At 40.3% G+C, this 16,158-nt stretch overlaps 2 protein-coding genes across 3 annotated transcripts, besides 1 other annotated feature; both read right to left on the bottom strand.

Annotated features, from left to right (window-relative positions):
• Positions 1-305: 305 nt before the first annotated feature.
• Positions 306-15,360, bottom strand: Zfand5 (zinc finger, AN1-type domain 5). Of its 2 annotated transcripts, XM_006527058.4 has the most exons (7): positions 15,179-15,360; positions 14,404-14,884; positions 10,561-10,720; positions 10,057-10,168; positions 9,388-9,491; positions 7,396-7,521; positions 5,119-6,723 (listed from the first exon to the last, which is right to left on the bottom strand). In XM_006527058.4, the coding sequence occupies exons 3-7, from the start codon at positions 10,709-10,711 to the stop codon at positions 6,575-6,577; spliced, it is 642 nt and encodes a 213-aa protein (XP_006527121.1). In that variant the 5' UTR covers positions 10,712-10,720; positions 14,404-14,884; positions 15,179-15,360; the 3' UTR covers positions 5,119-6,574. The 2 variants fall into 2 exon arrangements, with proteins under 2 accessions (NP_033577.1, XP_006527121.1); NM_009551.5 differs by lacking the exon at positions 15,179-15,360 and having other exon boundaries at positions 306-6,723; positions 14,404-14,868.
• Positions 12,303-13,062: an enhancer, noted in NCBI's record as "VISTA enhancer mm269". NCBI's record gives its function as "enhancer in: eye[5/5] | heart[3/5] | other[3/5]" and the evidence as "EXISTENCE:transgenic organism evidence [ECO:0001131][PMID:17130149]".
• Positions 14,404-15,688, bottom strand: LOC115489044 (atherin-like). Its single transcript, XM_030251153.1, has 2 exons — positions 15,656-15,688; positions 14,404-15,371 (listed from the first exon to the last, which is right to left on the bottom strand). The coding sequence occupies exons 1-2, from the start codon at positions 15,686-15,688 to the stop codon at positions 14,679-14,681; spliced, it is 726 nt and encodes a 241-aa protein (XP_030107013.1). The 3' UTR covers positions 14,404-14,678.
• Positions 15,689-16,158: the final 470 nt, after the last annotated feature.

Below are 16,158 nucleotides of genomic sequence, written 5' to 3'. Positions count from 1 at the left end.
CTATGTTTAAAGTCATGTGAAAAGCCAGGTAAGGTGATGCATGTCTTAATACCAGCACTGCCAAGGCCGAGGCTGCTGGCCAGTGAGTTTGAAGTCAGCCTCAGCTACACAGAAAGACCTTCTATTTCTTTTTTTTTTTTGGGGGGGGGGGTGGGTATTTTGGGGCAAGGGGGTGGTGAAGGGATGGCTCAGTAGTTAAGAACACTTTCAGTTCCTCCAGAGGACCCACGTTTGGCTCCCAGCAGCCATATGAGATGACTCACAAGACCTGTGACTCTGTTTCATGGGATCCAACCCCCTCTTCTGGCCTCTGAGTACACTTGAACATAATATATACCCACACAAACACAGACAAATATATGTATGTGTGTGTTTATGTCAATTTTAAAGAGACATAGTAAATTCTTACTACATTTTAACTACATTTAATAGTGCGTTTGCTACTCAACCCATTAACCACACCATCACTTAATCTATACAGATGAAGGCACTAAGGTGCAAAAGAGGAAGTAACTTAAGTTAAGCAGTCACAGGCTTTATTTTTAGGTAAAATCTCACTGTGCAGCTCAGCCTGGCCTGGGACTCATATAAACCAAGATGGCCTCAAACAGACAAGAGATCTGCCTACTGTCTCCCAAGTGCTGGGATACTGATATGACTTTGGATATACTGGGCTAAGTAAAAATACACAAAAACTAATTTCACCCTTTTTATTATTTAGGATGTGGTTATCAAGAAATTTAAAGTTACATATATACTTAAATTTCTATTTCAGCACCTGTATAAGGAATTAAAAACATTGTACAAACCTTCTCAGTTAACAGTATATTGAGTAAGTAAATTTTAAAATGTTCTTTTTTTTGGTTATTAGCCCTATAATAACCATAAGTATATAATAAATATAGTGTCCCTCCTGGTATACTTTAATAGAGATCTTTTTAAAAACACCCTCCCTACTCCAGAAGATGGTCAGAAAAACTCTAGTTTGGCTAGAATATAATTTAGGCTACCTCAGCACTTAGACACCACAGCATTTGTTCCCTGCTAGATAGTGGGAAGTCAGCCTAACCAACTTGCTCCTGATGTTTTCAGTAACTGTAGCTCATGGCATGGCTATGGCCATGCATTATCATCCCTTCCAAGAAGGTACGGCCTTTAAAAGCATCAACTGAACTCATGCAGTGCTGGGTGCTCTAGTCTGAACATGACCTGTTCCCTAGGGTAAGCAAATTCCCACCATTTCTAAGTTTTGCTTCAACACACTGCATTTTGCTAAGCCTAAACCAGACCTGGTAGAAGTTAAGTAAAATTGAATAAATTGTGTTGGAAGAACCAAATTAAAAAACAACCATGGCTTTAACATGGAAAAAATTTAAATTACTAGTATTCTGATTAAAACCACAGAAAACCTTTTAAGAAAATTCTGAACAAAATTTGAGGGGAGATAGAGCCAGATGAGGGTTGATTAAATAAAGGCAATCTTACTTTGACCTTTCTATTTCATATCCTGGTTCTAGCACTCCAGGAATGTAATAGTATAACCCTCTTTTATAATTTTTCATCTAGTATTTACTTGTATAATCCTCTTAGTATTGAATTACATAGTCCTTATGTTTTACACAGCAGGAACACCAGTTATAATGCAGGCTGCCTGCTAATTACAGATCTCAATTTATTAAGTAACAATTGATAAGCTACTCTTTAATTCACCGCAAAGCCTTATTCTCTTGATCAACCCAATGCTTAAAAGCCATGCCAACACCACAATATGTAGATTGAACATGTTTCAAATAGGTATCACCTGACAATTTTTTCTCATATTTCTGATATATATCTAGGAGTGTTAAAACTGTTGTGACCCTAGATATTCAACACAATCTAATATTTATGTTAACTGAATAACTAAAGATGGCACTCTAAAAGTATCTAGTTTACCTCTGTATAATGTGTAACACAAATAGCAGAGTAACCATTCTTTAATACGTTTCTACTGCAGAATGGCTTTACAGTAACAATAACCCCAAAGCTTAATGTCAGAAGCCACTTAGTACACTATATAGTTTATATAGTTATATTAGATATATGCCCTAAGTCCTAGGTGGGGCTTCCTCGAGAAATACCATTCTGGTGAAGTACTTTTCTCATCGGTGTGGACAAAGAATTAAAACCAAAACCAAAACCTAAGGCTTTCATAAAACTACAAAAATGTGACACAACAGACAGCCTCAAGCATTGTCATCACCTATATGTTTGAATCAATCTTTAGTGATGGAGGAACAAGAAAACACAAGTGTGCAATAAAGGCCAGTGAACTTAAATTTGCCATGGGTTTTACACACAGGCTGCTTGAGAAATTCAGTTTGAGCCAGTGCTGACACACACACACACTCGGAGACTTTGATTAACAGTTCCTGCCCTTGACTGAACTTTGAAATATACTAGAAAGATTTCCTATTAATTCTGAGTAAACTAGCAAATTAACTATGGAACTGCTTTTGTATGTTTCGCCACCCCAGATACAAATAACCCCAAATCATAAAGGCTTCCTACAACAAACCAGGCTGGCTTGAAACTTGCTGCCATCCTCATTCTGGAGTGCAGGAATTAGAAGGTCAAAGCCCTAGATGCCTAGCTAAAACCTAGAAATTCTTTTTGCAAACAAAATCTGAAGGAAATATTCAAGAGTATCAATTTTCTTAAAAGTAATTTAAAATTTTCTTCAGCTTGGTACTAATAAGTATCTCATGTGGCCCGCACCTTTAATTCCAGCACTCACCATTCTAATCTCAAAATTAATAGCCCAGCTTACATGGACAGGTCCAGGACAGCCATGAGTATATGTGGACCCTGCCTCAAACCTGACATGTGAAGAATGCATCTCTTCTAAAAAGAAGCGCACCTAGCTGCCATGATCAAGATGGATTTACATTTACTCTACAAAACTCATTTTTACTTGGACAGAAAGAAATGTAGTCTAAGGGAATATAAAAACAGGACTCGCAAGTTTTAGTTTTATATTGTGAATGCTTGCATACAAGTCAAAGGATAAGCAGTTCTCTGGGTCCTGGGGATCAAGTCCAGGTTAGGCTTGGTGGCAGCCATGTGTAGTGTGTCCTAAGTGTTAGGAGTTCCTAAGGAAGAGCACCAAGCACAGCCAGTTGCTGAGTTACCTCTCCAAAGCTAAGACCTAATACTACAGATGGCACCCACTTTAAGAATTATTTCAAATGAAGACACATGAATTTGTACATAATAAGCAGGTATTTACAGAGAATAAAGAACTAAAATACACACATTTCACGTGGTGGATATGGGACAAACTGAAATTTCATATATCCATATTGAAACCCTAAGAACATATAAAAACAAAGCCAGATGATTAGCATTTTGCTATTTTAATTGGCATTTCCCTGTCCAGAGTTAACAGGAACTTTAATGTAGACATCTTTCAAGAAAACCTAACTCAGAAGAACACCTCCAATTACTTTATGTGAAAGTTAGAGATCTTAAGTGAGGCATGGCAGCTCACATCTGTAACTCAACACTTAAAATGCTGATGGTGGGAGTCTAAGACAGCCTGGCTGTTACAACTACAGTTGGCAGTCTCAAACATGATTACCACCAGTTCAAGACCAGCCTAGGGTACAAAGGGAGTCCATTTCAAGATCAAAAACAAAGCTACAGATCTTGGCCTCTAAGGTAGCTTCAGGCAACCAAATTCATTGTTTCATTCAAGTTCTAAGACTCATCCTGAGAAAGTAACTAGCAAGTAGTGGTATGGTAGCAGAACCATTTTAAGTGCTTTCTTGATATTCCTGAATTAGGTGTTATCTGAAGCAGGGCAGTGTGGTTTAGGATCCTTAGCACCACAAAAAACAAAGCCAGCCTAGTTTTGCTAACCATTCACTGCTTTAGAAGCCCAAGCTTTCCAGGTGAGACCCACTAGATTACATGCAAAGACCTCCCTATTTACCTAACACTTAATTTCAATGTGCATAGCAGCTAACTCAGTCTGGAATGAGACACACTTTCTAAGTCCAAGAGTCTAGGAAGAACTCAAATCTCCCCTGGTGCCTTACACACTGAAATTATTCTCCCTGGTGAACGTTCCTGACAAATTATGTAAAGCCAAATCCTGTGTGTGTGTTTGTATAGTCAAGAGCTCATTCCTATAACTTTAGGACTCTGCAAGCTAAGGCAGGATCACAAGGAATAGGGTAACTTAGGCTGCACTGTGAACTAGGGTTAGGACCCCAACATCACTCTCTGCCCCAAAATATGATTATACAATCACTATTGTATACTGAAGCGTTCACACACTGAGGAGAGAGCAAGAGTCTACCATTAACTCCCACACGACACTCAAAAGAGCACTTCCTTTAGCATGCATGAGACTTTTGGTTCAGTCCAACAAACAAAAAAACAGTAAAGCATCAAGCATTTGTTGACACCTGTGGACAGTAGTCATTTTAAAACAAGTTTTCTTTAAAACGCCTCATTTTCAACTCAACCAATGCAATACCCCGCAGACTGAGGGGGGTTACTACTGTTCAATACATGGATTTTGTCAAACATTTATACTTCATTTAATTGTATTCAAGAGTGGGTGGACACGAATCACATTATTTCTGCTCTAAAGTCACCTCTGAAAAGCAATGGTTCTATTCTTGACTTTAGGTGGTCTGGAGCATTTAATATTTCATCTAAGCACAATACCTGCATTGAATTAGGTTTTCTCCTCTCTACATCATATCCAAAACCCTACAGAATAAAGTAACTGCTGCTGTTTAAAACAAAACTACCTACATTCTCATTCAGGATTATTTAACCAGACAAACACAACATAGGAGCGGGGTAAAGCATTATTTAAATTTCATTCCTTTTTCATATTTTAGGACCACTTCATATTAATGGTGCCTACTCACTCTTCAAAATTTGCCTATCATATGCCACACTTAAGATTCATGACCAGCTCATGGCATTCCCATGACTGAACTCAAGAATGATCATGCAAAACAACTGCAATACAAAGCTATATGAAATAAATTTGAATATGAAAACTTTCCTATTTTCCCTATTTAGGTGTCTAAGACTTAAAAACCCAATAAACAAGAAGTCTCCCTCTGTACACTGCTTTTATTATTTACATAATACAATATAGCATCAATGCTGAATAGCATGATTATGTGCAATACATAAATATGAACTATCTGTACACATCTGCAAATCTAACTTAGAACTAAGGTACATAAAATTGAAGCAAAACTCAATGTTTTAATAAAGAAAAACTAGGACTGAACACTGCAAAAATCAGAAGTAGTGCCTTGTTGTGTACATACTTAACTATTTACAGATGAAAACAGGCATTACCACAACACTAATCTAACTATACTCATTTATATATAAAAAACACAAGTTTCATACATCACAAAAAACCTTCCATTTTAACACAGAAGTGATATTACCAGACAAGCATCAGTGAAGTATACCGCCTTTTCTAGTTGTTATTGTACAATGCTGTAGATAATGCAGCCCATGCAATACACCCAAGAACACTAGAGTCCTACACCCAAGTACAATATGATAAAGCAGCCCTCTGCAAGTGGTGCTGGATACCACTAAAGAAGTCTACTGCAGCCATGTTGGTTATGATTTTCCATGCAGAAGGGTACAGTTACATTAAGAACTGAAGTCTTTAAAAAGCTTTAAACATTCTTTCTTGAACCAAAACATTCAACAAAAGATGCACATGAAAAATTAACTGTTCAGATACCTTTGCAACTTAAAATTCAGATGCATGTTATTTAACAGAGCTGCTATATGTGAAAACCAAACAGAGTTTAATTTCTCCTTGTAAACAAATCCTAGTGCAGTTCTGTGCTACAATTTTAGTAATGAGAATGCAGATATCTTCTGGTGCAGGCCAGCACAATAAGCTTCCAAGATTATCTCAGGCACCCTGCTGTTGACTTGATGGTTTGACTTAGAACCAGTTGTGATGTTACCTTTCGCAGAATGTCCTAATTGACAGCTTTTAGAAGACCAATTTAACCAGGCTCACACATGGTACCAAATACCAGTTTTGTAGCTTTCTTCCTGCTTCCAAAAGTCATGTCGAAATTAAGGTGAAGTTTGACTATGGTAGTAGACTGCCAGTCCTTTTCTGGTGTACCATTTTTTTTTTTTTAAGTACAGGCACATAACACTAGCCAAAGATTATACCTTGATTACATTCCCAAAAGGCAGATATGCTGCAAACATGCAGAGATTTCATTCCTTTAGTTTGGCACGTGGAACTAAATTTTGTTCCTAGTATATGTGTATTTCAATTTGTTGTGCATATTTTTGTCCAATTTTACTGAGGGGAGGGCATATACATTTGTAGGGCTGTATCTATCCAATTCTGCCTGTAACAAACACCCAAACATCCTAAAAGATCAATTATATGACAGACAAGTATAAAGCAAAACTCTGGAGAACATCAAAGGAAAATGGCCATGCATCTGCTCTTTAATGTTTTCCTACGATATATTAAAATAAAAACAAAGTTTCAGTCTCTTCACATGTAGTAATTTTATATTCTCTGGATTTTTTCAGCCACAACAACTGGATTTTCTTTTCTGATTTTTGCTGCAGCTTCTGCTTTGTAATCATATGGACAGTTGTGCTTGTCAGAGTAACGGTGAAGTCCACAAAACAAATTTCCACATCGGCAGTCAAACCCTGCACAGACAAAAGGAATCACTTGGCAACTTGTAGTAATTGGGGGGAGGGGGGGGGTGTTGGGAAGGGGAAATCGGTCAAGTCACTGTATAGAAAAGAAACTGATTTTCAATGCTTTATGAAAAACAGCTCCTGACAATTCGATAGAATTTTTGTTGTTGTTTTTTGTTTTTTTGAGACAAGTTTCTCTGTATAGCTCTGGCTGTCCTGGAACTCACTCTGCAGACCAGGCTGGCCTCAAATTGTAGGTTCTAGAATTAGGATGACTTGAATTCACAATGCAGCCTTATCACACCACACAGGAGCATCTCCAAGTGAAAACTACCTAACCAACCACACACTTCTGTGTAAACACCTAGACCACTTCATTCCTGGATCCAAGTAGGTGTTCACTGCTGCTGCTCAGCTATTGCTCAGTATCAAAGGACGGCATCAAAAGGGAGAGTCCAAGTAAGAAAAATAATTCAGAAGGCCTGGGGGGGTGTGGGGTGATGGTGGGTGTTAATGATAATTACGTAACTAGGCCAACATTTAAAGTGGATGGGAATTAAATCTAACTTCTTAACCCATTAGCCAATCCTTTCTGGAAATTTTAGAATATTTTTTTTTAATGTGTAAAGCCAAATAGTTCCTTTTGTAGTGACTCTTTTAAGATATGAATTGTGTTAATACCTGTAAGGCCAACTTTCTTTCTACACATAAAACATCTGTTCTTCTTTGGTTTGGGCAACTCAGGAGCTTTTTCTTCACTTTGAGAAGAACTGGGCTGAGAAACTGATGGACTGGGCTGAGTGACAACTGAAAGATAAAGTTATAAATTAGAAATTTGTCTGGAAATCAGCAGCTGATAAAAGTTTAGAGTAGTAATATTTAAGAGAAACAGCTAACCTCTCTTAAATGTATTTTCTGACAAATATTATACTAGTCTATACTTCTAGCAAACAACCATTAAGAAATCCCTTCAAACAAACAGCCAGCCACTTTCTAAAATTTTAAACAAATACTATCAAACATAAGATATGTTTGTGAAGTATTAATTTTAAACTACTGAAGAATTTTCAGACAGAGAGGATTTGTTTCTATTATTTTGACACATAGTCTTGTCTAGGCCAGGCTGTCCTTGAACTGGAGGCCACCATTCTGTCTAATACATAAGTGTGCTAGGATTACAGATCACTACCAAACTGGGCTTTAGAACAGGAATTTTTTTGAAGACCTAACTTACTTTTTCACTTTGACTAAGAAAGAGACATATAAAAAGCCATCACCATGCAACTTTAAAAAAAATCCTTTTGGTAATTTCTATTAGGATTTGTGGTCATAATGAAAAACTGCAGACTGCTATATTAAAGCGTCATCCTACTAGTTCTTCAGAAGACAAAAAAAAAAACTTATACTTGTATAAAACCTAACTGTATTTATGTATAAACTTAACTGTGAGTACTTATATTAAACCTAACTGTAAACTGTAAATCCTTAGGATTAATCCAAACACTAAGAATAGCACATTTAGGCACATACAATACTAAAACCATTGCCTAAATAATACGCCAATTTCAAAGCTCTCAGTATTATCAAATTCCTAGGACAAGCAGATTGCGTTTATGTCAACTTCTCAATTAGCAATATATAATGGGATCAAGAGTCTTGTGGTAGACCAACGAAAATATTCCGCCTACTTTCTCAAGCTACTATGATACATTAATACAATTTTCCTTAATGTATGAGTCTTGAGAATGTTGTACGTTAGCCATTTCTTTGCCCACACCTAAAACATTCAAAAGCTCCTCAGACATACAAAGGAAGGGGAGGATAGAAAAATAAGAGGAAGACAAATAGGAAATCACAGATTTATATCAAGTAACAACAATTATATTATTAGCTGATCTACTTCCAAGTAATTTGTGTGTATGTATAAAACAAAATTTGGTCAGTTTTTCCAAAGTAGAACTCATTTTAAATACAGATTCACCTTCCATTTCATGACCCAATAATCTGACTTGATGAAACTGATATAGTAAGGGAGAAAACAAAACCCCCCAAACTGGTACATCATTAAGTTTAAGACAGACTAAAATACCCAACATTTTCCCCCACAATGATTTTCTACTTCACTGTCTCTTCTCTACCATAAACAAATAAAACTGATTTGAGTAAGTCATGTGAACAAAGAACAATTCAGTCTTCTTGTGACATTAGGGAACCTCTGGTTGTGCTATAAAAATAGCTCCAAAGCTATTTAGCTCACTGAAAAAAAAAAAAAAAAAACCTCCCATACCTTTAAAGTTTCACAGCACAGGTAATAAGGATCCCACACTCTTACAACTCTCAGCATTCAGTATGCTTTCTCTTTACCACAACACTGACAGGGCTGAGACTAAAGTTACTATAATCTCCCTATGGTCTTGAATTTTAAAGTCATTAAGTTCTTTCCAGTTTCCAGACTACTTGATTTGTTTTTAAGAGTGAGGGTAATGAAGGGATGAGCACAACAGGATGAAGATACTAGTTTCTATTTTTGATGTTGTTTCTTTGCTTGGCCTATACTTTACAGCTCTCCCTGTGCTCCTTCAATGGAAAGGAGAGAATCCCGTCACCAACTCAAGTCTTTCTCACAGTGCAAAAAATTCAGAACTGAACTAGTATTAAACTTAAAAAGCATACCTGGCTCTGACACCTCTGTTTTCGGGGTAGTTATTTTGTCCTCTCTTGAAATGCTCATTTCTGTCATTTGTTGAGTTACAGGCAAGGCAGCCACAGGCACATTTCTATTTGAGTTCAAGCAAACAATTATTTTTAAAGATGTTAAGGGTACTATTTTTTGAGATAAGTTGTCAATTCAACTTTAAATTATGTGTTATTTCCAACATGATCAAATGGCACCAGATTAACTTAAATTTGGAAAGATATTGGTTGCTTAGCATAAATGAGTAAGAATAAAGAAAGTAATTTGATAAATGGCTCATCAACTCATGGCTGCATATTTGTATAGTATCACACTGTATATCTAGAAAGTGTTTTAACTGTGCCTATAATTTAAGGACAAAAGGAGCAGCTGTGTTGAAACACACTTTGTGAGGCACTGCAAGTCTTACTCTTTCAATCCCTAACCCTCAATTTCAAGGAAATGAGAACACAACATTAACAGTGGCCTTGCAGGGTTTATGGAGTATGTAGTGATATACACCTTTACTCAATGATCCATAGATGGAATCCTTCAGTACTCAAGGTAGACAAAGCCAAGGCCACCTGATACAACCACCTTGATGATTATGTGTATAGCAAAGACAGCTTGATTTTCTATTAGAGAAACTCAGAAACGTTCACTCTTACCTTGATTTTTCAGATGTGCTGCCAGCAGCACCTTCACAGTTGTTTAAACCAGCATCTGCTCTCTGTACAGATGCAGAATCTGAGGTAGGACTGTTGGAACCACTAGCTGTCCCTATTTAAAAAGAGAACTCTGTAAGTAAGAAACAAATGAGCACTAAAAAACCCCACTTAGTAAAGATTTAGTAAGCATTAATACTTGCATTTAATTTAGCGATCTAAGCACCTTCACTGCACTGCAATCCTATACTTGACATTCAGACAAAAAAAAAGTCATATCCCAAAGAACACATGTATAAAACAAAACTTCAAAAAAGAAAACTAAGAATGTTATAAGAAGTCTGCAGAACAGTCATGTGTTCCCGAGGTAGTCACGCCAAGCACTTGGGCTGTTGTCTTAGTTAGTTCTTGTCAGTCAGGCATTCTCTCCTTGAGTTTTCCACATTCTCTTGATTCTTAGATTTTTCTCTCCACCAGTTCAAGTGTTTTTTCTTGGAAACAACTTACCCATTGGGCTCATTCTGCCACTATTCTGCTGTCTCTGAAGATGTTCTTTGTAGCAAACAGAACACATTCCATTTGTCCTAGGATTCCCATAAAAGCCACATCCTGTACTACACAGCATGGGCCCTGGGGTCTGGTTAGTCTCCTGAGCCATATTTTTCTTCTATAAATAAAAAGAATTTCAGAAATTAGCATGTCACAAAAATAAATTTAAATACAATCACCACTATATCTTTGCTATTTATTTCTAAACACCAAATCTGTTACTAACAAAAACCAAAATTGTGTGAATTAAGCAGTTATCTTGTTGACTTTAAAACAGTGAGAGTTAAAGAACTGTTTGAGGACCAAAAAGAAATTATACCATTGAACACTAAAGTGTACGATTTTATCTTGCTACTATTTAATTTTAGTTTCTGAGATCTGAGAATGTCAGCTTGCCAGTTATCCGGGTTGTCTGAATCAATTTTAGAAACCTGTCATTTTTTACTTTCTGTTCTTGTTCTACAGGCTAACCATTCAAATAATGGTTACTTCAATAGGCTAAACATAAAATAGGGAGGAAAAAACCCCAGACAGGGTTTCTCCGTGTAGCCCTGGTGGTTGTCCTGGAACTCACTTTGTAGACCAGGCTGGCCTCAAACTCAGAAATCCACCTGCCTCTGTCTCCCAAGTGCTGGGATTAAAGGCGAGCGCCGCCACCACCACCCAGCTAGCCCTACAGCTTTTAAGATAATTTTATGATGTAAATATCTGCCTTTTATGTACGTATGTATGCATGTATGTGTGTATGTATGCGCACATATATCCCTGGTGCTCAACTCCCAGCAACTGTAGGGAGTTCCAGTTAACAGCTTTGTGAGCAATCAAGTGAGTGAGTCCTTCTTACAAAAATCAAGCACTCTTATAGCTGAGCCATCTTTATGGCCCACCTATAACTTTTTAAAGACTACACCCAGCAGTACCTTTCTTAAAAGACATACTTGGTTGGGCCCCATCAAGTAATACTTCCATTAAGGCAGCTACCTGTAACCTCATCTAGAAACTTGAAAATTATCAGCCCCAAATTTTTCCAGTGTCTATTAACTTTTAAAAGTACTTTTTTTTCCTGTCAAAGCCCCAAATTTTTCTAAGCCAAAACTTAATGTAGTAAAGTAATATAAAAAAAATGTTTAGTCATGATTAATATTTAATGTTAGGCTACCAGAAAACTTAAAATAGCAACTATACCATGACTTTTCCAAAGTTGTTTACATTAGCATTAAAATGAGCTAAATTTACTAAGTTTCCCACTGTATAAGAGAAAAATACACATTAGGAAAATTTATCTTTGAAAAATTTTGTAAAAAATATAGCAGTATTTGGTTAAAAGGAAATTGTGGTCACCCATTTTTCCCAAATATCACACAGTATGAAACACCCAATTAACTCTTTACCAAAATTAAAAAATGAAAGAAGGAAAATAATCAATTTGACCAGGACAGAATCCTGACAATGAGTAGCAGGTCTTGAATAGTTAAAGGACAGCAATCTCCCTCCCCCTACCCCACCCAAGCACAAGGGCACCTTATTTTGAGCAAATCAAGCTTGTTTGCAGTGATTAAAAGCCACAGTTTAGAACAATAGTAGTAATTTAGTTGACACTGTCTCTTTAAATAGTGAGTGGAATTTAGCTGACTCATTTCAGAGCAGGACAGTGTAAATATTTCAAGATTACTTGTGCAGTTTAATAAACACTTTTAGCTGAGGTTTTAAAATGCCGAGTGTAACATAAAACATAAGCATCGGAAAAAAAAAAGATTCAAATAATAAATTATATATCTTCATTTTCACCGGGCAGTGTACTGCCCTTTACCCTATGCAAAAAGTTAGGCTTTTATCAGCCTGCTCGAGAAACTATGCTAATCTCACTTACTAGACTACTTCAGAGGACACCGGCCAAAGACCAACAAACAGATCACATCAACAATCCTTAGTTATTAATAAGAAAGCACTTTTCTTATGGTAAAGAAGAATATCCCACCCAAGGCCTCCTCCCACATAGATAAGGATCTTAAGAAAACAACTAAAATCTTAGGCAGAGACACAGAAATATCAAGAACTAAGACAATAGTTTTCTTCCCTTCTAGTAAGTCAGATTTTAAATGCCATCACATGTGCACAGCTTGCTTTAATACTTCTCTGAAGCTTAGATCACATGGGAGGGCGCTTCAGCCTGTCACAAGGCTGCAATGTGACAAGCTGAGCTGGATGGAGGCTCTCACATAAAGCCTAGTCAACAGGGGCCTCTGAAATCAGCTTCTATTTATATCTCAGAGCCTGCCAACTCCTACACAACCCCAAGAACTAACGATGCAGCATTCACATATCTCACATAACAAAATGCAATTAATGCCTCCAAGTTTTTCTAATGCAGGATCAGAGAACAGCCTCACCTTCAATCCACAATACCCAAGCAGAATAAATCATAAAGTAAATTGTGAATATTAAAAGTGGGGCAAGGGGAGAGTAAGTAGGCACAATAAGTAGGAGAAAGAATGGAAGCACAAATACTCTTTACAGTTACTATAACTATAGGGTTTTTGTTAGTTTAGATATACTGTATTGTCCTTACATTGGGGCTGGGGCGGGGGTGGTGCAAAACAAGTTGTTAAAAACTTTGTCATCCATAAACCCTTTCCCGCATAGCTAGAATGCTCTGTTTTGTTTAAATTCACGCTTTTTCTTTCTTAGCTCATAGCTTAAAACAAACCTCACTGGACTAAAAATGATTTTCCAACTCAAAATCTGAAATGAATGAAGTTTTCTTTTAAAGTATGGAATAGCTGTTTCAGGTGCATACCATGGTTCAAAATGGCAATGGTTCAAAATGGCAAGATCACTCCCTAACCTCGAGGTCAGACCCGAACTCTAAACTCTAATGTGCTACTAAGCCTGACCTTGTGCAAGTCCTTAGTCTCCAGATTTCAGACACCTCTGCCAAACAGTCAAATAGTTTTTTTTTTCTAAGAGCTTCTTTCCATACTTAATACCGGTTCCAGCCACAAAACAATTTAGAACAACTAAAAGAAATCCCTTATTTTGGGGCGAGACACTTCAAAAACAAACTTGAAATGTAAAAGTGAAATATTTTCAGCAGTTGAATAATGAAATCTCACCTAAAAAAATCAAAATAAGATAAAATTAATTACTATCTTACTATTCCCTTGATTACTAAATACCGATTTTAAGAAAGGAGGCTCTGACCTATATATTATTTTCTTCTAATTATCTCAGGTAATATTCTTAGGCAGCTCCAATCGACAGTTAGCTTATAATACCTTCCCTCAGAATACAACTACACGGAGTGCACGGAAAGCAAGCAAAATGTCAACTTCACAAATGTTCACGTAGGAAAGAAACAAAGGGAGAGGCGCTCGACTTGCTTCCATGCAAAGGATTTTGAGGGAGAAGCTTAACCGCATTGGAAAAAACTAAAAACCCTCCGGGAGAAGAGCCGTCAGTCCCGGTTCCAGCGATTTCGACCGAGTTCGGGACCCAGAGGCCCCCCACCCCCCTCGCAGCGCAGGCCGCGCTCCGGGAAGCCCGGTAGGGCCTGCTCCAAAAACCACTGAGTCATGCACTCGACGGTCCCTCGCCGGAACAACTCGGCTGTGCAGGGAGCCAGGCGCGGCAGTAGCCGCCTCTGCCATTGTCTATCCTGTCGGTCGGTCGGCCGGCCGGCACCCGGCGCCGCGGCACGCCGGGCATTGTCCCGTCCAGCCCGCTGGCCCGGCCGGGCCCGTCTTTGTGCTCGCCGATCGGGCGTGCTCCCGCCCCCGCGCCGTCCCGGCTCGCGCCACTTACCCTGCGGGGGCCCGGATGCACTAGCGAGCTGGCGCGCGACGCCGGGCGGTGGGCCGGGCTGAGGCCTCCGGGAAGGGCTGGCTAGCGGCCGCCGCGGGCCGGAGCGGAGCGGAGCGCAGGCGGAGCTGCGCTGGCGCCGCGGAGGCCTCCTTTGTTCGTGCAGAAGCGCCGAGGCGGCCGAGCCCCGCCGCAGCTCGGGTGGGAGGGCGGCGGGGGAGGAGAAGAACCGCAGGCCGCGGGGCTAGCGCCGCTCCAGGCGCCCGGCCGCCGGCACCTCACGCCTCCACAGCGACGTCCCGGCCGAGTGAGGAGGCGCGCGGAGAGGCCTGAGCGCCGACGGGGCCCGAGGACTGCGCTCTTCGGGCTTCCGCGTTCGCCAGAGACTCTGCGCGACTCCGGGCAGCGAGCGGACGCCTGACCAGATGCACACCGCTCAGCGATCCCGACGACTGACGCTCTGGCTCTGACCGGCGCTCGGGATCTGAGGGAAAGGGCGGCGGGGGCGGGGCCTGTGCGTCAGCGAAAACCCGGTCGGCACGCCCGCGGCGCGATGACGTCGCGGGACGAGGCCCCGCCCCTGACCTGCAGGCACTAGCCGGGGGCGGGGCCGCACTTGGGGGCGGGGCGAGTCCGGAGGCTGCGGTCACCGTCGCCCAGTCACCCTCCGGCCCGCGGGGCCCTGGGTGGAGCTGCTGCGGCGGGTCCACGGAGGCAGCGCTTCTATTTTTAACCCTATTGTCCGCCCTCAGCCACCCACACCAGCCCAGTTTCTCACGCTTCGTCCCCAGCTCCGCCGGGGTCCCCTCCCCGCGGGACGGGAAGGCACGGCCCGGAGGAGGCTGGCAGGGTTCCGGGTGTCGCCGCAGCTCCGCCTGCCACCGCCCAAGGTCGCGGTGCGCTGCCAGCTCTGAGCTAGGACCGCCCACCAGCCCCAGCCCCGCGCCGCCGTTCTGAACTGTTAAGCCAGCCTATAGAAACCCCTGGAAATTTACTATTCCAGTGAAGCACGGAGAACCCTGACAAGCCTGATGAGATGGAGCAAGAGGGACAAACAAGCCGGACCCCAGGCAAGGGCAAGGTGCTGGGTACCTGCCCAGAGCACGAACAGAAGAAGCTTTCTGCTGGTCTCTCCGTGGGTTCTGGTCACAAAATGTCTCTGCCGAAATCCATAAGGGCTACTACCTTAGCTACAAATATGCACTTAGGGTCCTTCACTTCGGGTATTTAAGAACCGTAGGCCTTGAAGGGCTACCTTAACGGCATTTATGCACTTAGGGTCCTTCATTTCGGGTATTTAAAAACCCTAGGCCTATCTCTAAGGTACCCTAGGGTTGGCCTTGACTGGGACACACGAACCTCATTTCTAGATTTTGTATTTGTGATATTGTGGAAGTAGTGTGGGGGAGGGGTGCTGCCCTGATGCTCCAAATCTAACTGCTCCCTGCACAGCAAGTGGACTAACCGGTACATAATACATTTTAAAAACCTATTTCGGGGTTATATTGCTATGGTCAAGTAATGTATTTCAGACTTAGTTTGGGTCATTTGTCCTAGGATCTTTGGGATTTATTTCTGTAAACTAGTAAATAATAAAACTAACTGCTACCATTTACCAGCCATTTCAGTGTCATCTATTTTTCATTTAGGGTCTCCTTATTTATCACAGCAGTTTACTGAGAAAAATGCCCTCCCTGTCCATTTGTCAGGGTAAGGCAGTCATGATGAAGGATGCTCTTGCCTGAAGCGCTAGAGACT

The sequence above is a fragment of the Mus musculus genome, chromosome 19 (genome assembly GCF_000001635.26).
Source record: "Mus musculus strain C57BL/6J chromosome 19, GRCm38.p6 C57BL/6J".
Lineage (NCBI taxonomy): Eukaryota > Metazoa > Chordata > Mammalia > Rodentia > Muridae > Mus > Mus musculus.
This window is presented reverse-complemented; position numbering and strand designations above follow the sequence as displayed.

Bases quoted from the DNA above. Each gene is read 5' to 3' on its own strand.
- LOC115489044 (XM_030251153.1), bottom strand. From the start codon at position 15,688: ATGAAGGACCCTAAGTGCATAAATGCCGTTAAG. The intron at 15,372-15,655 runs GTAGCCCTTCAA...GGGTTTCTATAG, and splicing joins AGTGCATAAATGCCGTTAAG to GCTGGCTTAACAGTTCAGAA.
- Zfand5 (XM_006527058.4), bottom strand. From the start codon at position 10,711: ATGGCTCAGGAGACTAACCAGACCCCAGGGCCCATGCTGTGTAGTACA. The intron at 10,169-10,560 runs GTAAGTTGTTTC...CTTTTTAAATAG, and splicing joins TGGCAGAATGAGCCCAATGG to GGACAGCTAGTGGTTCCAAC. The intron at 9,492-10,056 runs GTAAGAGTGAAC...GAACTCAAATAG, and splicing joins AGCACATCTGAAAAATCAAG to AAATGTGCCTGTGGCTGCCT.